This window comes from Scyliorhinus canicula, chromosome 4, assembly GCF_902713615.1.
Source record: "Scyliorhinus canicula chromosome 4, sScyCan1.1, whole genome shotgun sequence".
NCBI lineage: Eukaryota > Metazoa > Chordata > Chondrichthyes > Carcharhiniformes > Scyliorhinidae > Scyliorhinus > Scyliorhinus canicula.
Window position 1 is genome coordinate 204,828,804 of NC_052149.1, and position 25,863 is coordinate 204,854,666.

Here is a 25,863-nt window from a genome sequence, read left to right on the forward strand (position 1 = left end):
TATCCTATTCTTCTAAACTCCAGTGAGTATAGATCCAACTTGCTCAAAAACCTTCCTCAAGACAAACTCTTCATCGCAGAAATCAGTCCAGTGAACCTTCTCTGAACTGCCTCAAATGCAAGTATATCCCTCCTTAAAGATGAACAAAACTCTTCTTAGTCCTCCAGGTGTGATCTCAGCAATGCCCTGTACAGTTGTAGCAAGACTGTCACATTCAATTTGACTTCCGCATTACTTGCTGTATCTGCACACAGACTGTGATTCACGTGCAAGGAAACCTAGGTCCTGCTATATTAAAGCATTCTGCAATCTCTCTCCATTTAAATAATTTTTGTTTTTCTATTCTTCCTGCCAAAATGGCCATCATATTTTCCCAAATTTTACTCCATCTACAAAAGTCTGGCCCACTCACTTAACCCATCTATGCCCCTTTGGAGACTCCAGGATTTTGTCGAACGTGTGCCATTCCTGATGTCACAACTGGAACCAAGGGCCATTTCAGTTTTCTCTTTATGCCTTTACTCATGTGAATTGCCAGCAGCATGCATGGAAAACACATATGTTTGTGCAGTGAGGAAGCTTTTCATTCGTGAAACCAGTCAGCTGACAATGCTGCATCAATTAGTGGCCAAGATCCTCCTGCTCAAAACAGGGACGTGCATTGGTGCCAGAATGATCCACTGCTTGAGTATACCATATTTTAATGCCGATAAGAGACTGCTGACGCAGGCCGCCCCATGATTCAGTGATGCCATTCTGCATGTTCAGGAAAAGCAAAATCTGTTCTCTCAAAGATGATGCAAGGCTCTCCCACTCAACCATGGCAGCTGGATGTAGGTTGCAGAGAAGATTAGCATCCATGGGGGTCACCTGCTGAACCTGGGCCCAGTGTAGGATCAGCAACCTGCTCCAATCTTCAAGGGTAAGGGTAGTGTCACATCTTTAACAGGAGCCTGTGGTCATCAATTGTATGCAAGTATGTGCGCGATCACCCTTAGTGCCACATAGCGATTGAGGCCATAGCATCTTGAAATTTGCTTTTTGTGCTAGCTTGGATGAAGCATGCAAATGACAGGCCAGTATGTATGTGATTGGGATGCATGCAGAGGGTTAGGGTGTTGCCCAACTCATCACTAACTTTGCACCTGTCTTATGGCACGAGCAAATTCTCAATTCGCACGAGATGACGCAGAGGAGGAATTCCAGGCCCCGAGGCGCCTCACAACCAAGGTGGCAGCAATGGAGGTCACTGGCAAGGAGGGAGCATGAGCGCAGCATACGGCAAGGCTGGACCAGCCAGGAGTAAGGGGGGGGAGGCAACCATTTATCTGGTGGCATGGGGGCACATTAGAATGGATGCGATTAAATGCAAAAGGCTCAAACTACAATGATGTTTAAAATCGGATTCCTTTTGTTCTGCAACACAGGTCATCATCACCCAAGGCTGCCGCCAAAAGAGCCAGAAGACTTCACTTTTGGGGACAAAGCAACCTAGAGGACGCTTTGTCATCTACTTCATCACCCAACTCCACCAGCATCATTTCACCTACTGTCTGCAAAGGGTTCGCATGTAGATTTGGGAACACAATCTGGTGAGCACACTACAGGCAGGTCAAAGCAGACAAAGGAGGATGCGACAGCCTGGTCCCCAGACAATGACTTGCGCTAGAGAATTAGGTGCCCGCAGAACTCCACATTGGGTTTCTGTTCACAGCCACAAGAAGCAATTTGGACATGCAGCAGAGACTAGGGGGAAAATATGGCGAAAATGACAGGGATTATATGCAGCTTTGGAGGAGTCAACGTTAGCCAAGAATTCTGCTATGTCCCAGGCATTTAGTGCTTGGTTTTATCCAAGGCTGTGTCCTCAGCCCCCTATTATACTCCTTATCTACCTATGACTGTGTGGTCAAATTCCCTTCCAACTCGATTTTCAAATTTGCTGATGACACCACCGTGGTGGGTTGGATTTCAAATAATTATGAGACAGAGTATAGGAATGAGATAGAGAATCTGGTGAACTGGTGCGACGACAATAATCTCTCCCTCAATGTCAACAAAACGAAAGAGATTATTATCGACTTCAGGAAGCATAGTGGAGAACATGCCCCTGTCTACATCAATGGGAACGAAGTAGAAAGGGTCGAGAGCTTCAAGTTTTTAGGTGTACAGATCACCAACAGCCTGTCCTGGTCTCCCATGCCGACACTATAGTTAAGAAAGCCCACCAACGACTCTACTTTCTCAGAAGACTAAGGAAATTTGGCAAGTCAGCTACGACCCTCACCAACTTCTACAGATGCACCATAGAAAGCATTCTTTCTGGTTGTATCACAGCTTGGTATGGAGCCTGCTCTGTCCAAGACAGCAGGAAACTACGAAAGGTTGTAAATGTAGCCCAGTCCATCACACAACCAGTATCCCATCTATTGACTATCTATAATTCCCGCTGCTCAGAAAGGCAGCCAGCACCCCAGACATACTCTCTTCCACCTTCTTCAGTCAGGAAAAAGATACCAAAATTTGAGGTCACGTACCAACCGACTCAAGAACAGCTCCTTCCCCACTGCCATCAGACTTTTGAATGGACCTACTTCGTATTAAGTTGATCTTTTCTCTACACCTTGCTATAACTAACATTATATTCTGCAGTCTCTCCTTCCTTCCCTATGTACGGTATGCATTGTTTACAATACTTTTCACTGTATATTAATACATGTGACAATAATAAATCAATTCAATTCAATTCAATCCAATCCAAGAACAGGATGGCTATTGGCATGAAGAGTCAGGTTAAGCAATTAGTCCATAGGCACTCTGACCAATATTCTAGCCATGGCCTCACTGCATCAGGGGCTAAAGAGGCGAATGAGGCATCTGGACCTCATCCCAGGAGCTCCTTTCACCTCAGAGATAGAAAAGTGGCATAATGCATACAGATGGAGGAGGAACACATGCCAGCTGCCCAGAGCCTTCATCTCAGGACAGCCACAGGTTAGTGGTGTCTTCTCATCCCCATCATTGACCCAACAGCTCCAGCCAGCAAAGCCAAGGGGCTTGAGGAATGAAGGGACCAACTAATATCTTTATTAGTGTCACAAGTAGGCTTACATTAACACAGTAATGACGTTACTGTGAAAATCCCCTCGTCGCAACACTCCGTCACCTATTCTGGGACACTGAAGGAGAATTCAGAATGTCCAATACAGCCAAGCATGACTTTTGGGACTTGTGGAAGGAAACCAGAGCACCTGGAGGAAACCCATGCAGACACGGGGAGAACTTGTCGACTCCACACAGACCCAAACCAGGAATCAAACTCGGGTCCCTGAAGCGGTGAAGATAACCACTGTGCTACCATGCCGCCCATGTACAGCAGCTAACATTTGTTGATGTCAGACACCAAGGTAGTTATGAAAGCAAGCTGTGAAAAGAATATAAAAGGGATAAGAACTAGGTAGGTGTCCATCACTTGTTAAAATATGCACAAAAGACATTTTGTGGTCTTATCCATTTTTCTCAATGTGATGACTACAGGGGAAATGGGAGACAGACAGACATTCTTCTTGAGGTGTGCTGTGTTTTTGAATATTTATTTAATGTTCATGTGAACTGTTACTTCTGTGATAATCTTTCTATGGATCGTGGCTTTAAATGCAGGCACAACTGGAACCCCATTTGCTGATGTCAGACACCAAGGAGGTAGCTACGAAAGCAAGCTGTGAAAAGGATAAGAGTATGCAAAGAGATTTTTTTTTTTAAACTTGGCCGATGTCTATCCCATTAAAGTACACACAATATGCTTTGTTCTGTAATTAGTTCATAATTGAGACTTGTTGGGGCCTTATCCATACTTTTCAGTGTAATGACTACAGGGTGATGGGGACACGCATTCTTCCCGAGGTGAGTTGTGCTTTTGAATATTCATGTGAATTGTTACTTCTATGATAAATCATTCTATGTAACATGGCTTTAAATGCAGGCACAACTGGAACCCCATCTTTGCTCTTGAGGATATTGGTTCACTTAACTCGGTGGCTGTAAGTGAGACAGGTGCAGTTCTATTCAAAGCACTTGAACAATGGTGTCAGATCAGAATAATTGGGTACTCCCATGATGTTCCTAGTACCAGAATTCACTAGTGATTTGTGGAAGACAAAGCTCTGCATCCCGTTCTATTCCAGGTGGTAGAGGATGCAACTCGGCAAAGGATTAGGGCCTGGGTCAACCTTACAAAGGCTATGGAGTGATGCCCATGCAGAAGCATTGTTCTTTTTTGAAAATATTTTATTGAGGCATTTATAAATTTTAACAATTTCAAGAGGAAAAACAACAAAGTAAATAACACCCACCCAACTAACGACACCCAGCCAACTTGGCTTACATGCAGTTCCTCAGTTCCCCTCCCCCACTAACTAATCCTGCCTCAACTATCCCCCCACCCCACCTCCCTAAATCCACCCTTTTTTTGCATCTGCTGACAGCTTAATTGTACCCAAAAGAAGTCGACAAACAGCTGCCACTTCTGGGTGAACCCTAACGTCGATCCTCTCCTGGCGAACCCGATCTTCTCAAGCCTGAGAAACCCGGCCATGTCACTAACCCATCCGAGTTCAGAGTTGGGGCAGCACGGTAGCACAGTGGGCTAGCACTGTGGCTTCACAGCGCCCAGGTTCCCAAGTTTGATTCCCCGCTGTGACACTGTCTGCGTGGAGTCTGCACGTTCTCCCCATGTCTACGTGGGTTTCCTCCTGGTGCTCCGGTTTCCTCCCACAGTCAAAGGCATGCAGATTAGGTGGATTGGCCATGTTAAATTGCCCTCAATGTACAAAAAGGTTCGGAGTAGTTATTGGGTTACGGGGATAGGGTGGACATTAGGGCTCAAGTGGGTCGATACAGACTCGATGGGCCGAATTGCCTCCTTCTGCACTAAGTTCTATGTTTCTCGATGCCAATAAGATCCATCTCCGGGTAACCAGGGAGGCAAAGGCCAAAACATCAGCCTCTCTCGCCCCCTGGGTCTTCCGACGCACCAAACATCGCCACCTCTGGACTCGGAACCATCCGCACCGTCAATACCGTGTGGACCTGACATTGGCAAATCCTTGCCAGGATCCCTTAAGCCTTGGACATGACCAAAACATGTGGACATGACTCGTGGGCCCTCCTGCACACACCTATCCTCCACCCCTTCAAATAATCTGCTCATACGGGCCACAGTCACATGCACCCTGTGGACCACCTTGAATTGTATCAGACTGAGCCTGGCACACGACGAGGACGTGCGAGCCTTACTCAAGGCACCTTCCCACCTCTAATTCCTTGCCCCACTCTTCCTCCCATTTTCGCTTTACCTCCGTTATTGGGGTACCCTCCTATTCCATGAGCTCTTTTGGCCCTGCTCCAGCAGCACCTTCTTTATCCGCGGGTCATACCCGCCCATGCGAACCCAGAGATCACTGTTTTCACCCTCTTACAAAAAGCCTTCGGAATAAAAATAGGCAGGCACCGAAATACAAACAAAAACCTCAGGAAAACCATCATCCTTACCGCCTGCACCCTGCCTGCCCCCCCCCCCCCCCCCCCACAGTGACATTGCGAGCATATCTCACCTTCTAGTCCTCCTTCATCTGCTCCACTAACCGAGCCAAATTCAACTTGTCTAACTGCTCCCACTCCCGTGCCACCTGGATTCCCAAATACCGAAAACTCCCACCACCTTGAACGGCATCCCCCCCCAATATCCTCTCCTGCCCCCTTGCCTGAATCGCAAAGACATTGCTTTTGCCCATATTTAATTTATACCCGAAAACCGGCCAAATTCCCCGAGGAACCCCATAATCTCTCCAATCCCCCTCCAGCGGGTCAGAAATATACAAGAGTAGATCATCCGCATATAATGAGACTGTGCTCCACCATCCCCCCCCCCCCCCCCCCCCCACCCCACCTCCCGCCCCGCACTGTCCCCTGCCAGTCCTTTGACGCTCTCAGCACCACCGCCAGTGGCTCAATATACATGGCAAACAATAGTAGGGAGAGTGGACAACCCTGCCTCGGCCCCCAATGCAGCCAAAAATTATCTGAGCTCACTCAGTTCGTCGCCTGGTGCAGCAGCCGGACCCAGTCCACAAAACCCTGCCCAAACTCAAACCACCCCAGGACCTCCCACTCCACCCAAGCGAAGGCCTTCTCCGCATCCATGGCGCCCACCACCTCCACCTCCCTTACCTCAGAGGACATCATAATCACGTTTAGCAGCCTTCTAACGTTGGCCATTAGCTGCCTCCCTTTCACAAACACAGTCTGGTCCTCCCCCATCACCCCGGCACACACAATCTACGGGGGCCTCACGGTAGCATGGTGGTTAGCATCAATGCTTCACAGCTCCAGGGTCCCAGGTTCGATTCCCGGCTGGGTCACTGTCTGTGTGGAGTCTGCACGTCCTCCCCGTGTGTGCGTGGGTTTCCTCCAGGTGCTCCGGTTTCCTCCCACAGTCCAAAGATGTGCGGGTTAGGTGGATTGGCCATGCTAAATTGCCCGTAGTGTAAGGTTAATGGGGGGGATTGTTGGGTTACGGGTATACGGGTTATGTGGGTTTAAGTAGGGTGATCATTGCTCGGCACAACATAGAGGGCCGAAGGGCCTGTTCTGTGCTGTACTGTTCTATTCCATTCTATTCTCAAGGCCATGATCTTGGCCAGCAGCTTGGTGATTACATTTAGAAGGGAGATTGGCCTGCATGGTATGGTCCCCATCGTTCCGGGTCCTTATCCTGCTTCCGGATAAGAGAGATCAAGGCCTGTGACATTGTTTGGGGAGGGGCGGGGTACTCCTCTCTCCCTAGCCTCATTAAACACCCTGTTATGGGTTAGGGTTTAGAGAATCCAAAGGGGTACTCCTCTCTCCCTAGCCTCATTAAACACCCTGTTATGGGTTAGGGTTTAGAGAATCCAAAAGGTGTATCATGGAGTTCACTTGACCCACAACTTTTAATAGATTGTGGTATGGGGAGCACATAGCTCACTCTACAGGTATGGTACAGCAAAAATGTATCAGTATTTTAAAAAACAAAACAATGTTTATTCTATGAACTCAAGTTAGCCTTTTTAAAACAAACAGTAAATATCTTAGCAACCATTAATTCAAATACACCCCCCAAAGAATACAACACTAAGTAATCTGTATGCTGTCCTTTTAACACTATGGTAGTATGACTAGAGGTACTACGGTACCTAGCAATGCCAAGACACCATTGGTGGGGAAGGCTCGCTGCTCATTGGCCCGATGGTATGTAACACTAGTCACCCATTGGTTAGAATTGTAAGGTAGCTCCGGCCAGTAAGGCAGGGATAAGAGCCCGTGTATCCCCCACAGCTTCCTTTCTGTACCCGAGCTGCTGGGGGAAAAGTCTATTAAAGCTTTTAGTTTGGACTACAACCTTGCTTCTGTGGTCATTGATAGTGCATCAATTTAATAGACAAGATTTTAAAGGATGGAGCTCCGCATCAAGCCGCAGTGTTTACAACTCAGCCCTCACGCAGCTAACGCAGCAGCAACCTTTAAGCACTGGTTAGCATGTTTCAATGGCTACCTTGGCACGGCAGAAAGCACACCTACGAGGGAGCAGAAACTGCAGATCTTGCACTAGAGAGTGGGCCCAGACATCTACACGCTCAGAGGATGCTACTGACTACGATTCCGCAATGGAACTACTTAGAGGACATTATATCCGCCCAGTAAACCAAGTCTACGCCCGGCATCTACTGGCAACAAGGCGGCAGAGCCCTGGTGAGTCACTAGACGAGTTCTAGCGTGCACTCCTCGTGCTAGGGAGGCACTGCAGCTGCCCACAAGTTTCAGCTAACGAACATACAGAACTATTGATCCGGGACGCTTTTTGTTGCGGGTATGTAGTCCCCACAAATCCGCCAGAGACTGCTTGAGAAAGAAACTCTGAGCCTCAAGGAGGCACGAGCCCTCGCCGACTCGCTGGACGTCGCCTCCCGAAACGCCCGCGCCTATGCCCCCAACCGTGCGGCGACCCCCTGGCCAGCGTGGAATTCTCCCTCAGCGGACTCGGAATCGCCTCAGGCCTGCGCTGCGAGATGCCCCGGCAACCCCGCTGGGCCCCGTTGTTATTTCTGCGGGCAGGCGAAACACCCCCGACAGCGCTGCCCAGCCCGTTCGGCAACGTGCAAGGGGTGCGGCAAAAAGGGCCATTTCATGGCGGTCTGCCAGACCTGAGCGGTCGCTGCGGTCCCGGGCAGCGAGTGCGCATCGCCGCTCCAACCCTATCCACAGATCCCGCGCAGCCCACGAACATCGCCATCTTCCTCCCCCAGCGCCACGTCGGGCCTCCGGGCACCGCCATCTTGCTCTGCCGATGCCACATGCAGGGGATGGGCGCTGCCATTTTGTCCACCCTCTGCCATGTGCGACCAGTGGGCGATGCCATCTTGGACCGGCTCCAAGGACCTCAGCGTGGGTGACCACATACCGCCCGATGATGATTCTGAACTCCTGCCATGGTTAGCATCGGTGACCCTGGACCCAGTCTCGACCCCGCCCTCTTTCCACAGCGACGACGATGGTATTGATCAACGGGCACGAGACGTCCTGTCTGCTCGACTCTGGGAACACGGAGAGCTTTATACACCCCAATACGGTAAGGCGCTGTTCTCTTCCTGTCAACCCCGTCAATCAAAAAATCTCCTGGCCTCTGGCTCCCATTCAGTTGAAATAAAAGGGTATTGTGTAGCGAACCTCACTGTCCAGGGAAGGGAGTTCAAGAATTACAGGCTCTATGTCCTCCCCCACCTCTGCACGGCCATACTCCTAGGTCTAGATTTTCAGTGTAATCTTCAGAGTCTCACGTTTAAATTCTGCGGCCCGATACCCCCTCTCACTGTCTGCAGCCTCGTGACCCTCAAGGTCGACCGCGCCCCCCTCCCCGTTTGCAAACCTCACCCTGGCTTGCAAACCAGTCGCCACAGGAGCAGACGGTACAGTGCCCAGGACCGGACGTTCATCAGGTCCGAGGTCCAACGGCTTCTGAGGGAAGGGGTCATGGAAGCTCAAGTTGTGGTGATAAAGACCGGGATGGTCATCGATTACAGCCAGACCATCAACAGGTTTATGCAACTGGATGCATACCCCCTATCCCGTATATCCGACCTGGTCAACAGGATCGTGCAGTACAAGGTCTTCTCCACGGTAGACCTAAAGTCCGCCTACCACAAGCTCCCCATCCGCGCGAGTGATCGCAAGTACACTGCGTTCGAGGCGGATGGGCAACTCTACCACTTTTTAAGGCTTCCCTTCGGTGTCACAAACGGGGTCTCGGTCTTTCAGTGAGAGATGGACTGAATGGTTGACCAATACGGTTTGCAAGCAACATTCCCATATCTCGATAATATCACCATCTGTGGCCACGACCAGCAGGACCACAACACCAACCTCCGCAAATTCCTCCAGACCACAAATCTCCTGAACCCAACGTATAACAAGGATAAATGAGTGTTTAGCACCGACCGCCTAGCCATCCTCGGCTACCTAGTGAGAAATGGAGTGATAGGCCACGACCCGGAACGCATGCGCCCCCTTATGGAGTTCCCCCTCCCTCACTGCTCAAAGGCCCTGAAGCACTGCCTCGGGTTCTTCTCTTATTACGCTCAGTGGGTCCCCAACTACGCCGACAAAGCCCGTCCTCTTATCCAAACAACTACTTTCCCCCTGTCGACTGAGGCCCGCCAGACCTTCAGCCACATCAAAGCGGATATCGCAACGGCCACGATGCGCGCCGACGAGTCCCTCCCCTTCCAAGTCGAGAGCGACGGGTCCGACGTAGCTCTGGCGGCCACCCTCAACCAAACAGGCAGACCCGTGGCCGCCTTCTCGCGTACCCACCATGCTTCCGAAATCCGCCACTCCTCGGTCGAGAAGGAAGCACAGGCCATAGTAGAAGCTGTGCGACATTGGAGGCATTACCTAGACGGCAGAAGGTAGTAGTTTTCATGTTCAACAATGCACAGCGGGGCAAGATAAAGAACGATAAGATCTTGCGGTGGAGGATTGAATTATCCACCTATAACTAAGAGATCCTGTATCGTCCCGGGAAGCTAAACGAGCCTCCTGATGCCCGGTCCCGCAGCACGTACCAACGCACAAGTGGACCGCCTCAGAGTCCTTCACGAGGACCTCTGCCACCCGGGGTCACGCCATTTCTTAAAGACCCGCAACCTGCCCTACTCCATCGAGAGGTCAGGACAGTCACTAGGAATTGCCACATCTGTGCAGAGTGCAAGCCGCACTTCTACCGTCCAGAGAAAGCGCATCTGATAAAGGCTTCCCATCCCTTTGAATGCCTCAGCATGTACTTCAAAAGGTCCCCTCCCCTCTACCAACCGCAACACGTACTTCCTCAACGTGATTGACGAGTACTCCCACTTCCCGTTCGCCATGCCTTGCCCCGGCATGAACACAACCACCATCATCAAAGCCCTCCACAGCATTTTTTTCTTGTTCGGATTCCCAGCCTACATACACAGTGATGGGGGTCCTCCTTTAGGAGTGACGAACTGAGTCAATTCCTGCTTAGCAAGGGCATTGCCTCGAGCAGGACGACCATTTACAACCCCCGGGGTAAGGGACAAGTTGAGGGGGAGAACGAAACGGGGGAGAAGACCGTCCTATTGGCCCTACGGTCCAGGAACCTCCCAGTCCCCCACTGGCAGGAGGTCCTCCCAGACGCCCTCCACTCCATCCGGTCTCTGCTCTGCACTGCAACTAACCAAACACGTCACGAACGTCTCTCCTCAGGGACCTCGCTCCCGACCTGGCTGGCAGCCCCCGGACCCATCCTGCTCCGGAAACATGTGCGGGCGCACAAGTCGGACCCGTTGGTTGAGAGGGTCCATCTACTCCATGCTAACCCCCAGTACGCGTACGTGGAGTACCCAGACGGCCGACAACACGGTCTCCCTACGGGACCTGGCGCCTGGCGGATCCCCTCCCTTGCCCTCGCCACCAGCCCCACCCTCCCCGGCCCACCTCACTGTCGCCCCCTTCCCTGGACAACCGGATTTCCCGTCGGCCCTGCCTGGACACCCCTGCACTCTACAGACGCTCCCTTCCCTGGTCAGTTAACCTCCCCACCAGCACCATCTAGAGGTCTGGACGCCCCCTCCCCAGCTCCATCTAGGGGTGCTGAAGCCACTACGGGGACTGGATCCACGCTCCCGGAGTCACAGACGCCTGCACCTCCACCGAGGTCTCCGCCGAACCTCCGTCGATCACAAAGGACAACCAACGCCCCCGCCCATCTGATTGAGTCACTATGAACTGTATATAGACTTTTAATGTGACAGGTACATGGTCAATTGTGAAATTGCAAAAAACTGTATATGTCCTTGTTAATAGTTATGGGCCAGTGGGCAGACGCAGTACGAGAGTAGTGATACAACTAGTTATGCTATTCAACCCGTGCGGACCGCCAGTTATTGTTGGGCGACCAAGCCGCCATCCCCCCCCCGCCTGATTTTTTCTTTCCAACAGGGGGTGAATGTGGTAGTATGACTAGAGGTACTACGGTACCTAGCAATGCCGAGATACCATTGGTGGAGAAGGCTCGCTGCTCATTGGCCCGATGGTATGGAACACAAGTCACCCATTGGTTAGAATTGTAAGGTAGCTCCGCCCAGTAAGGTGGGGTATAAGAGCCCGTGTATCCCCCACAGCTTCCTTTCTGTACCCGAACTGCTGGTGGAAACATCTTCTCTATTAAAGCCTTCAGTTCGGACTACAACCTCGCTTCTGTGGTCATTGATAGTGCATCAAACACCCAGAAGACTTAAACCTCTAAACAGAAGCACATCAGGGTTTACATTCAATACAGGAAACATTTATAATTCTGAATTCACCAAATGATTAAGAGATAGTCCTTCATGGCAGAGAACAGCTGCTTTGTCTGACTTCAGCTGCAACTCACTGAAAAACGAAACCAAAAAGACAGACACACCCAAGCTTTTCTCAAAGTGAAACTAAAAAGCAGAACCAGAGCTCAGCTCCACCCACACTCGGACATCACAGCAGTAACATGAGGAGCCAAGCATTTCCTAAAGTGACATTCTCATAACAGCCCTTACTAGCAAGGGCCCCAGCACTCCTGAAAACACTGCAGTGACACAAGCAGCCAAACATCTCCTAAAGCGACATTCGCATGGCAGCCCGTACTAGCAAGGGCCCCACCTCTCCTGAAAACATCTTAGAAAACTCCGACTACCTGTCCGGCCCCGGGGCCTTGTCCGACTGAATAGCCTCCAGCCCCTCCACCACTTCGAACAGCCCAACTGGGGCCCCCGGCCCTCCACCAGCTCTTCTTCCACCCTCAGAAACTCCAGTCCCTTCAAAAAGACCCCCTTATCTCCTCCACCCCGGCTGGGGTTTCGGACTCTTGCAGCAGACTATAAAATTCCCTGAACAACCTGTTCACCCCCATGAGGACCAAGATCTTATTCCCCACCTCAGTCCTTCACTTTCCCTAGCCACTTTCCCTAGCCGCCTCCAGTTTCCTTAGCTGATGTGCTAACATACTACTAGCCTTCTCCCCATATTCATACACTGCGCCTCTCACCTTTCTCAACTGTCCCACTCGTGTTCCCTGTAGATAACAACCCAAACTCCATCTGCAGCTTCTGCTGCTTCTTCAAAACCCCGCCTCCGGGGCTGAGTACCTCCGGTCTACCTGGAGAATCTCCTTCACTAGTCTATCCATCGCTGCCCCCTCAACCTTCTTCTTGTGTGCCCGGATTGAGATAAACTCCCCTCTCACCACTGCCTTCAACGCCTCCCATACAAATGGCTGCCGAAACCTCCCCTGTATCGTTTATCGCCACATATCTCCGAATGGCCTCCCTCACCCATGCACACACCTCCTCCGCTAATAGTCCCACATCTGATCTCCAGTGCAGTCGCTGACCCCCCTCCTTGCTCACTTGTAAATCCAGCCAGTGTAGGGCATGATCAGACATTATTAATCGCCAAGTACTCAACATTAACCATCCCCGCCAACAAAGTCCTATCCATGATGGAAAAGTCAATCTGGGAGCACACTTTGTGTACATGGGGAAAAAAAAGGGCGAAAACACTCTTGACCACTGCTACTCAAAAATCAAGGGCGCCCATCGTTCCATCCCCCAACCGCACTTTGGGAAATCAGACCATAAGACAGTGCTCCTTCTCCCGGCATACAAGCAGAAACTCAAGCAGGAGAATCCAGCTAAGAAGGTTGTGCAGTGCTGGTCCGAGGAGACAGAAGATCTCTTACGTGACTGCTTAGAGACAGTGGACTGGTCCATATTTAAGAGCTCAGCGACCAACTTAAATATGTATGCCACCACCGTCACAGACTTCATCAGCAAATGTGTGGACTGCGTGCCAAAGAAAGCAGTACGTACATTCCCCAACCGAAAACAATGGCTCAATCGCGAGATTGACTCCCAATGAAGGACCGATCTGAGGCGTTCAAGGCAGACGACCCTGACCTATACAAGAAATCCAGGTACGACCTCCGCAAAGCCATCCGAGATGCCAAGAGAGAATATCAACCTAAGCTAGAGTCACAGACAGACTCTCGGCGGTTGTGGCAAGGACTAAACAACATAACAGGCTACAAAGAGAAGCCGAGCAGTATCTCTGGCAGCAGCGCACCCCTCCCCGATGAACTCAATGCATTCTATGCTCGGTTCGAGCAGGTAACCAACAATCCGCTGTAGAGTGCCCCAGCAGCCCATAATTCACCCATACCCACCATCACAGCTTCCGAAGTCAGATCGGCCTTCCTGACAGTGAACCGTCGGAAGGCGATGGGCCCGGACGGGATTCCTGGTCGTGCACTCCAGGCCTGCGCGGACCATATGGCAGTGGTATTCACAGACATCTTTAACCTGTCCCTACTCCACTCCGAGGTCCCCTCCTGCTTCAAGAAGACCACCATCATACCGGTACCAAAGAAGAACCAGGCAACGTGCCTCAATGACTACCGTCCGATGGCCCTGACTTCAATCGTAATGAAGTGCTTCGAGAGGTTCATCATGAAGCGCATCACCTCCATACTCCCAGAACGCCTTGATCCACTGCAATTCACATACCGTAGCAACTGGTCCACATCAGATGCCATTTCCCTAGCCCTACACTCATTCCTAGAGCATCTCGAAAACAAGGACTCCTACATCAGACTCCTATTTATTGACTACAGCTCGGCCTTCAACACCATAATTTCTGACCAACAGGCCACAATCAGTAAGAATGAACAACAACACCTCCTCCACAATAGTCCTCAATACCGGGGCCCTGCAAGGCTGCGTACTTAGCCCCCTACTGTATTCACACGGCACACCACCCCACCCCACACCACCCCACCCCACCCCACACCACCCCACCCCTCGAATAACGACGAGTCAGAATACAGGAGGGAGATAGAGATCCTAGTGGAGTGGTGTAAGGCCAACGATCTCTCCCTCAATGCCAACAAAACTAAGAGCTGGTCATTGACTTCAGGAACCAAAATACTGTACACACCCCTGTCAGCATCAACGAAGCAGAGGTGGAGATGGTTAGCAGTTTCAAATTCCTAGGGGTGCATATCTCCAAAAATTTGTCCTGGTCCATCCAAGTCGACGCTACCACCAAGAAAGCACAACACGCCTATATTTCCTCAGGAAACTAAGGAAATTCGGCATGTCCACATTAACCCTTACCACCTTTTACAGATGCACCATAGAAAGCATCCTATCGGGCTGCATCACAGCCTGGTATGGCAACTGCTCGGCCCAGGACCGCAAGAAACTGGAGAGTCGTGAACACTTCCCAGTCCATCACACGAACCTGCCTCCCATCCATTGACGCCATCTACACCTCCCGCTGCCTGGGGAAAGCGGGCAGCAAAATCAAAGATCCCTCCCACCCGTCATACGCACTCTTCCAACTTCTTCCATCGGGCAGGAGATACAGAAGTCTGAGAACACCCACTAACAGACTCAAAAACAGCTTCTTCCCAACTGTCACCAGACTCCTAAATGACCCTTATTGACTGACCTCATTAACACTACACTCAGCATGCTTCATCCAATGCCAGTGCTTATGTAGTTACATTGTATATCTTGTGTTGCCCTATTATGTATTTTCTTTTATTCCCTTTTCTTCCCATGTACTTAATGATCTGTTGAGCTGCTCGCAGAAAAATACTTTTCACTGTATCTCGGTACACATGACAATAAACAAATCCTATCCAAAAGAAAACAACTTAGTTCTCAGCCGCCCAAACCACTATGGATCTACCCCTCCCACCTGTTCTGTATGGAATACTGCCCTACCCATCCCTTCCTGAGTCTAGTCTGATCCACCACCCTCAGGTGTGTCTCCTGTATCATTGCCAAGTCCTCCTTCAAGCTTTTCAGATGCGCGAACAAGCCGCCTTTAAGCTTTTCAGATGCGCGAACAAGCGGGCCCTCTTGACTGGCCCATTCAACCCTCTCACATTCCATGTGATCAGCCTGGTTGGGGGGCATTCCACCCCCACCGATCAACCATAACCCTTCCTGGGCTAGCCTCCAGCCCGCGTCCCGTGCCTCTTCAGGCCCCCCTTGGGCACCCACCGTCATCGACCCTCACCCTGTCGCCTTTCGCCAGTCTCTCCATGGCAACATCTGCACACATTACAGCATCCGGTTTGGCAGTGCACTGCAGTCCACCACTATTGATGTAAATCTCTGGGGGTAGGGCTCAGGATTGCAGAACCTCTCCAGCCTGTTCAAGGTAGGGGAAGCACATTTTAAGAAGCCCAATAATGCGTTCTATGATTGCTCTGGTGGAAGGATTAGCTAGATTGTCATCAGCTATGTATCTGAGGTATAGCCCATATCATCAAGGATTCATCCATCAACCTGGAGCTTGAAAGAAAAATTCTGGGAACTTCAAGTTACACTAGATGTATGTATTGTGAGAGCTCGCTTGGAAATGAGCACAGACCTATCCATAGAATCCATACAATGCAGAAGGAGGCCATTTTGCTCATCAAGTCTGCACCGACCCTCCGAAAGATCATTCTACCTAGACTCACTCCTCCATCCACCTGTGTATTTATCATAGCCAATCTACCCAACCTGCACAATTTTAGACTACGGGGAGGAAACCCATGCAGGCACCAGGAGAATGTGCAACTCTACACAGACAAACAGTAGCCCAATTCCCAAATCAAACCTGGGATCTTGGTGCTGTGAGGCAGCAGGGCTAACCACTGTGCTGCATTCTTCTCATGTGGTCACACACCAATTGTACATAAACCACTCCCTTGGGGTTCCCACTAAATCTACATGGCTCTAAGTCTTAACAATCTAATATACCTTGGTGCCCATTTTCCAGGACATCCTCAGATGTCTCTTGCATCGCCTCCTTGACATCGAGAAGTAGTTTATCCTTGTCCTCTGAATGCATTGACACGCCAGTGCCCGCCTTCGCCAATGCCTTCCCTGGATGTCTGCATCCAGACCAGCCTCCCTCTCTGGTGCTGCTGTTGGCCTAGAGATCTCCATTGCTGGACAGTAAGAGCACTTCTTTGAATTGTCTTCTGCTCCCGAGGTTGCAGGAAAATCAAGCAAATGAGACCGAATGGCAGTAATTGCACACTGGAGGTGGCAGACAAATATGAGAGAGCATGCTCCATGGTTCTCATCCATTTAAGTCCCAATCGGCCAGTTGTGGGCAACATTACCTTTGCTGTCACAAATCAATTCTTCTCCCAATTCCTTCTGCGACCTTTGCAACCACACGCACTTTCAGTGGGCCACAGATCATGTATCTTCTACCGACCCCATCAGCTTCACATTTCGCACCCAACTCAATCTTTTCACTCCCTTACCCTTGAACCTCCCTCCAGTTACACTGGAGCCTACTACCATTTTGTTACACATGCCATCTCTCCCCTGCACCTGCAACAATCCCAATCCACTCTATTCTGAACCCTAGTTATCCTCCTGTATGTTCAGTTCTGACTCACCCCTTGAAACCTCCCACCTACCGTTACCCAACCATGTCTTTGGACCTGCCCCCAATACAGAGTACAACATCCCCTTTCACCGGCAGTTCCTTCTGCCACCAAGCACCCTCAATTTGACCCTCAGAACCGCACCCTTTTGGCCCTTCATCCATTTTTTAAATTCACGCTTTAACCTACCCACTCCCGGGACACTAAACCCCTCCTTTCACAGCACCTCAACACCACTTTCTGTCCATCTTTGCTTCCCTCCAGTCAGCCAAACGTCAACCTTGCATCACCCACTGCCTTGGGTCACAGACTGCAACTTAAGTCACAACTGCACAGAGCCTACTGGTGCACACCACTTTTAAACAATGAATTGGGTGTCATAAGATTCTCATGAGCCATTGACTTTATCCAGAGGGTCGGACTTCATTAAAAACTGTTTCATATTAGATTATTCACGTTATGCAAATGTATTACAACTTGAGCCCGCCATAAACCAGTGTCTGTTTTGACACTAACGGCTACACCTCAACCCACTATTGCCAACTAAAATTTCATAACCTGCTGAATTACGTCACCCTGCACACTTTTCTGATGCTGGTGGGCTCCATAAACATCCACCCTATAAAACATAATCACAAAAGCATGAGGTTTTATCTTGCGCAGTAACCAATAAGACTCTGCCTTATTGTATTGCATCTTTTTCAGATTGCTTTCCTACCCACCTTTGTACCATCAGCAAATTTGGATCCAATAGTTAACCCTTTGTCCACCAGTTACTTTGCTAGTCCAAAAATGATTCATTCATCCCAACTGGTTTCTGTTACTTAGCCAGTCTTCTATAATACAACATCCCCAAAGCATGAGGTTTTATCTTGCGCAGTAACCAACCGTTTTTGTGCACCTTGCTGAATGCTTTTTGGAAATCCAAATACACTACATTTGTTGACTTCCCTTTATCCACCATGCTGGTTACATCCTCAAAAAGAACGCTTACCAAATTTGCCAAAATCAGTTGACTCGGCATTATTGTATTACGATATTCTAAATATCCTATACTACCTTCTCAATAATGGATTTTAGCATTTTCCCCAATAACGGACTACTGGTGGATAGTTTCCTTTGTCTCCCTCCTTCCTTGACTAATGGGGTTACCTTTGCGGTTTCCCAATCGACAGGGACCTTTCCAGAATCTAGGCATTCTTAAAGATTACCAATACATCCACCATTTCTGTAGCCACTTATCATCTCTGGAGGAAGTCCCTTGTTCCCCTTTAAGGAAGTTCCTTGTTCCCTACTTTTCTTGGGATGTCTACCTACTTTTCTTGGCATGTCTATCTACTGTAAAGAGAATGCAACATATTTATCAAAATCTTCCACCATTTCCTTGCTTTGCCATTATTAATTCTCCAGTCTTACCCTCTAAAGAGGACCAATACTGACTTTAGCTACTCTTCCTTTTCATAAATAGACTTGCAATCACCAAAATATATGGGTTCAACCCCATTGGACGTATTTCAGCTTGTCAGAGAAGTGTCTTCAGAACCCCATGCTTAGTCAGGGAAAAGTTTCCAGGTTTATGCTTTTCTTTTGAAATATTGTACAAGAAGAATACATAGGAGCATATGCATATGTTCCCAACTTTTGTGATGCAAGTCAGAAAACAAGGGTATTGCTGAATAGAAATCAAAGATTGGATAACATTCCAGGAATAATTAGGTCAACTGCGGTGTCAGTAGGTGCTCATCCTACTAGGATGTGTTACAGTGGATTGGAGACATCTTTGGAAGAACATGTGGCAAGAATTCACTGATGTTAGGCAAGAGGGAAACCCAAAACACAGAAGGGTGACTTGAAATGCCGGTTCTTAAACTGTGCTATTTGGTATAATGGAGGGATGATATGCAGTGGCTGGTTTAGCTCACCAAGGGGCTGGTTTAGCTCACCAAGCTAAATCGCTGGCTTTTAAAGCAGACCAAGCAGGCCAGCAGCACGGTTCGATTCCCGTACCAGCCTCCCCGGACAGGCGCCGGAATGTGGCGACTAGGGACTTTCACAGTAACTTCATTGAAGCCTACTCGTGACAATAAGCAATTTTCATTTCATTTTCATTTCAGTGAAGAAAAGTCCAGTCTAGTTGCAACAAAAATAAGCAAATATTTATTAAGCTGAAAAACACACTAGGCCACAATACAAATTTCAATTACAGTAGACACCAGACAGTATATTTGAATTAACCCAATTCTACATTTATGTTCCCTAAACTCAATGTCCCTTTTCCCAAATCAATACCCCATAAAGTTTAACTTGACAAACCAAATCCAAATCCAGCAAATATTTACCAAACGTGATTTGTATCAATTTTAGGAAGCCTTCTTCTGGCTCAGAGTAGAATCTCTGAAGCTTTCAAAACAGAGCAGCTTCTCTGCCAGCCACACAATTAATCTCAGAAGTCATGCTTCCAGCACGCAAGTGTGTTTCCACTTTGAATTCCCACCTTTTATAGTTTAACATCTACCATTCCATACTCTTATATGCTTTACTCATTATAGTTATGCACGAGATCAATGAAAACCTGTAGGTTTGTGTGAAGCTTTCACCTAGTGAGGTAAATGTGCAAGAAGTTGATAGTGCTCCTATTAGAACATCTACTTGTACAAGAATTCAGGAGACCACATAAGTGTCAGTTCCGGCTCAGAGGTGTCACCTCTGCCTCATCAGAGGTTCAAACCCTAGTCCAATGACCTGATGGAACATGCAGACAGGCATTGCAGTACTGAATTTTTGAAGGCAATGACTTTCAGATGCAATGTTAGAAAATAAATTCTCACCATGCATAACTGAATGTGAGCCTGGTACCCTTGAAGAGTGATGCATCTTTTGAGCCACTGCAGCCAGCTCGCGAGTTCCATGGTTTTTGACCAGAATTTCATTCACCAGCTGGTCACCCCCCCCATCACTCCCCCTAGCCCAGGCAGAAGCCCCCCGACCAGTGGCACAGATCTCAGCTGAGTGTGGCGGTGCTGGACACTGACAGAATGCCCTCTCTCCGAAGCCGCCACGCCAAGCTGAGACTGCACATGGCTCGTGCCATCTGGAAACCGGCCCATCGGAGGTGGAGCATCGAGGGTTGTCCCGCTAATGACATTTCAATGGGGTTGCGACTTTGAGGCGGCAGAGCATCATGGGGTTGAGAGGTCAAACCGTGCCTGCACGATTTCAGGGTTGTGTGCCATTCTCCAGAGGATTGCCGTTCACGATTCGGGCAATGGAGAATCCCACCCATAGTCTTTGAACCAAGGCCTCAGCTTACCTTTCAAATGGATTAAAGATCTCAAGGCACTATTCAAAGAGGTAGCAAGTTCTTTTACCTATATTCTTAAACTAATGCTGCAGAGAAACAAATCATTTGGTAAGGAACATATTCAAGAGGCGGCTATACATAGCACTTGGGGCGAATGGGATCAAAGGCCATGGGGAGAAAGCAGGATTAGGCTATCGAGTTGGATGATCAGCCATGATTGTGAGAAATAGCAGAGCAGGCTCGAAGTGCCAAAAGACCTCCTCCTGATCCTATCTTCCGTGTAGGTTTCTAAAACCATCTGTTCCTCTCTGGGATGCAATTCGGACTTCAATATTGAAATGAATCCAATTCCTTGAACTGTACTGAGTGTGCTCCATTTCATGGCGCTGACAACTCCAGCATGATTGACAGATCAACAGTCAAGGTGTAAATCCAGATGTTCACAAGGTTTGAATAACTTCTCCTATAAATCTGTCAGCATTGATATTATGTTATGCAACAAGTACTAGGAGTATCAAGAATAGTTTCCCTCGCAAAATGAGTAACTACTTTTCATCTTTCCTCTAAACCAGAAATATTAAACTCTCAACATTCCTGTATTTAGAAAAAAAATACACATTTTCACTCAATTTTGATTTGGAGAAATTCAGTGAAGGTGGCTCATGGTATAGAAATCATCTAGGGGGAATTTTGAGAAGGAATCTACAGACAGACATTCACTTGGGTAAATGAGTGGCTCTACAGGACCCAAACTGAGTGTCAGTGAGCAGGTTAATGCTGTGCAAGTGCTGCATGGTAGTACTGCCAACCACTCCTTCCATCACTTTTGAGACAATAATTAGCCAGGTTGGATTTGTCCTGGCTTGTGTGTATAGGACATACTTATGCAATTTTCCACTGTCAGGCAGATGGTAGTCTTGCGACTGTAATGGAACAGTTTTGCTAGAAGACCCAGCTAGATCAAGTCTTCAGCTCTATTCCCAAGTTATGTCATGGCCTTTGCAGTATCAAGTGCTTTTAGCCATTCTTTGATATTATGTGGAATGAACGGAATTGGCCGAAGACTAGCATCTGCTATTCTGGGGATTTCAGAAGTCAAAGATGGATCATCCAGTCAGCGCATATTGTTGAAGGTGGCTGCAAATGCTTCTCTACATCTTTTGCACTGGGCTCCCCCATCATTTGATTTATTTTGGGGATATTTGTGGAGCTCCTGGTTGTTGTTCAATTGTCCATCATTCAAAATGAGATGTGGCTGGATTGAAGCTTTGATCTAATCCACTAGTTACAGGATCACCGCACAGCCAGCTGTATGGGCTGCTCCTGCTGTTTTGTCAGACAAGTGGCCCCCTGTTGTACCTTCATCTGGCTGCCGCTTCATTCTTAGCTATAAAAGGTGTTGCTTATAGCATGCATTCTTCATTGAGCCAGGGTCGATCCTTTGGCTTGGTGGTAATGGAAAAAGAAGGGATAGAACATAGACCATTACAGCGCAGTACAGGCCCTTCGGCCCTCCATGTTGCGCCGACCCCCCCTGTGAAACCAATCTAAAGCCCATCTACACTATTCCCTTATCATCCATATGTTTATCGAATGACCATTTAAATGCCCTTAATGTCGGCGAGTCCACTACTGTTGCAGGCAGGGCATTCCACGCCCTTACTACTCTGAGTAAAGACCCTACCTTTGACATCTGTCCTATATCTATCTCCCCTCAATTTAAAGCTATGTCCCCTCATGCTAGCCATCACCATCCGAGGAAAAAGGCTCACTGTCCACCCTATCTAATCCTCGGATCGTTTTGTATGCCTCAATTAAGTCACCTCTTAACCTTCTTCTCTCTAAACGAAAACAGCCTCAGGTCCCTCAACGTTTCCTCATAAGATCTTCCCTCCATACCAGGCAACATCCTGGTAAATCTCCTCTGCACCCTTTCCAATGCTTCCACATCCTTCCTTTAATGCGGCGACTAGAACTGCACGCAATACTCCAAATGCGGCCGCACCAGAGTTATGTACAGCTGCAACATGACCTCATGGCTCCGAAACTCAATCCCTCTACCAATAAAAGCTAATATACTGTACGCCTTCTTAACAACCCTATCAACCTGGGTGGCAACTTTCAGGGATCTATCTGCTCATCCATATTACCAAGAATCTTACCATTAGCCCAGTACTCTGTATTCCTGTTACTCCTTCCAAAATGAATCACCCCACTTTTCTGCATTAAACTCCATTTGCCACCTCTCAGCCCAGTTCTGCAGCTTATCTACGTCCCGCTGTAACCCGCAACATCTATGCCAGGCTTTGAGGTCACAGATTGCAGCTCACGACAATTCTGTTGCTGTAGATGACCCATGGCTTCTCATGGATGCTCAAGTTGCAAGATTTGTTCTCAATCTATCCTATTTAACCCTATCAAGCATTTATTTTATTCCTTAATTCCCTATGTGCTTATTCACTTTTCCTTTTGTTACGATCCCAGTTGATGTTATACCTGGATGAGAAGATCCCAGAATAGAACCCTGGCTCAAAAGACCATAATTTTTACCATTTTTTTCAAAAAACGAGGACGACCAGAACTGCAGGACCAATAAGTTTTTACAACAAAGAAAAACAACATTTATTCAATAAGAAAAGTTGGATTATGATACAACATTCACTCCCCCCTTAGTTTAATATACACATTTTAAGATTACAAAGTATACCCCGAAAAACAACAAGTAGTCTTACAACACCAGGTTAAAGTCCAACAGGTTTGTTTCAAATCACTAGCTTTCGGAGCACTGCTCCTTCCTCCGGTGAATCCACAACAATGGTCTCAATAGGACAAAGTCCCTTTAAACGCATACGCCGGCTATTGCAAAACATACATGCCTCTCTGAACCACAGTGAATGTCTAGTAGATACAAGTCCCGAAAGAAGTGCTTGTTAGGTGAATTGGACATTCTGAATTCTCCATCAGTGTTCCCTAACAGGCGACAGAGTGTGGCGTCTCGGTGCTTTTCACAATAACTTCATTGCAGTGTTAATGCAAGCCTAATTGTGACACTAATAAAGATTATCATTCCTCCTCAAAAACCCTCTAGATGATTTTTATACCATGAGCCACTTTGTCTCACTGAACTCCAGCTTCTGCAGAAGTTCAAATTCCACTTTAAGATGTATTTGAAATCTTTTAAACAATGCTTTTACTCAACTGCAAGTATTTGCTTACATGTTTTACACCTTCCTCCTTCAGGACTTTTGTCTTCACGATGTTTTGATTATCGATTCCCCAAATGTAATAAAATGGCATTAAACTTTTGAATTAGCCCTGAAGTCCACCTTATATCTGTTTACTGCAGCTGTCTCCTTCACTCAAAACACTGTCTATTTTCCCCTTGAATACCTTGGTCTCTTTTCTCTTAACTTCAGTTTTCTTAAAGAATGGTCTCAATTTCGTGGTTATCTGGACTGTATCTTGTTCTTTGGGAAGTCTGTCTCTTTGTAGCTCCCCCGTCTTGTCCAGCTCGTCTTTCCCTGGCAGTGTGCACACCCTGGTGTCCCCTCTCCAACTGCAAACAAATTGAGCTAAAACGCAATTCAAAGAGCCGTTCTACCTTGAAACAAGTTCCCCGTTGTTAAGCAACCATTATATGTTCCTGCTATATTTATTCTTCACACCACTAAGCACAGTTGGAATATGGGCCGAGGGTGAAAGGCTCAAAAAGCCAAACAAAACTTGATAAGGAATTTAGGCGCATTTACATTAGCAAATCACCGAACGAGGCAGAGTCCAAAACATCTCCCATCAACATATCACTCATCTTGATAAACAAACGTATTACCAAAAATAAATAAATCTGTGCACTTTCCAGGGTGGAGATATGGATAGGGACGCGGTGGATTTCAGCAGTAAAATGGCTCCTCACTCCAGCCACACTGGCTCTGCCAGTTCCTCCCCGCGCTGTGCTGCCGCGCGGCTACTTCCCACCAACCGTTAGTCGCGCGCGGCCCGAGACTGGCGCATGGTCCCTTCGGTTGGAGGTGGCCGCGTGCCGTGGGATGGAAGTCATTTTCCACCACATGTAGCACGTCGGTGTCACGATGGAAGAAGGATTTACGACTAGAGCGGTGATTGCTTCTTTGATAAAAATTCTCGAACTTGGACTTCCATTAATGCCCGATTGCACCACCCCGAGGTAAATGGGGAAGAGGCCCGCCCCTCTCGCAAACCTCTTGTTTGACCAGTACTTGAAAACAGGCGGAACCTTGCGGTGTGAAAACGGGTGCGGCCGAGAACGAAGGTAAGAGCGGATTACTGTTTCCTAAATTAACGTGTCCGTAACTGGACTGGGGACCTACCTAGCCAAGTCTTTTCCCTTTTCCGTGAAAGATTGTCCACACGCAATGGAATCTGCCCCTTTGGCAAGTTGATTCCCAGAAACCATCTCCAGAGCTTGATGTTTTGGAGTTCCCGCCAGCTGATGATCATTTCCAACTATTAACAGGCAATCAAGAGGAGACATATTTCCAACTCCGAATTGGGGAAGGAGAGATTTATTCTCCAAATCGAGAAATATATTGGTTGACTCAAATATGCAGTCAGCAGACCATTCTGAAAAATCCAGCCCTTTTTCATAATATATTTTAGTTTATTGATAATTCAACGATACAAAAAAAGAGTCAGCAACATGCAAAAACAGCATAGTCACGAAAAACAGTATTTTAAAATGTTTTTGTTATTACTTTATCAGAGTTACAAAGCCAGAGAGCTCAAGAATGTGGACAGCGGCAGACCCCTGATCCAGCTCCTTCACTGCTCCAAAAACAATTCAAATTGAATCCAATTCATGGTCCCCACAAGAGAGACATGTCAGCACTCCAGCCCTTTTTCATATTATGACCACATCACCAGTGAATCTGTTGAAAGATAATGGGCGCAATTCTCCGCACCCCACGCCGGGTGGGAGAATCGTGGGAGTGTCGGGCAAACCACGCCATGCCGCCCTGGCACCCCCTGCGATTCTCCCACCAAATGGCGTGTCGCGTTTTGTGACAGGCCGCTCAGAGAATCGCCGCTCGCCGTTTCTCACGGTGACCGGCAATTCTCCGGCCCGGATGGGCCGAGCGGCCTGCTGAACCCGACCGGTTCACGCCGGCGCCAACCACACCTGGTCGCTGCCGGCGTGAACAGCGCGCGACCGGTGAGTGTGGGGCTTGTGGGGGGCGGAAGGAGGATCGAGCACCATGGGCGTGCTCAACAGATGTCTCTAAAAGACGCACTCTTTTCCCTCCGCCGCCCCGCAAGATCAAGCCGCCATGTGCGGGGCAGCAGAGGGGAAGACACTCATCACTTCGGCGCCGCCAGCCGCGTCATTCCCAGCGCACTGCTTTGACGCAAGCGTCAAGGCCCGGCGCATGGAATTCACGCGCCGCCGCTCCTAGCCCCCCAGGCGGGGGGAGAATAGGGGGCAAGGAGTGGCTTCACTCCGGCGTCGGCTGTTTGTCTCAGTTTGGGAGAATTGCGGCCAATGGGT

The 25,863-nt window shown here is 48.5% G+C and overlaps 1 protein-coding gene across 1 annotated transcript in view; it reads right to left on the reverse strand.

Annotated features, from left to right (window-relative positions):
- The window catches only part of LOC119964272, a 167,170-nt gene extending 142,352 nt beyond the window's left edge, over positions 1–24,818 (reverse strand). Inside the window, exon 1 of the mRNA XM_038793547.1 lies at positions 24,689–24,818. Coding sequence (XP_038649475.1) covers positions 24,689–24,818 — 130 coding nt within the window. The remainder of the gene's footprint in view (positions 1–24,688) is intronic.
- Positions 24,819–25,863: the final 1,045 nt, after the last annotated feature.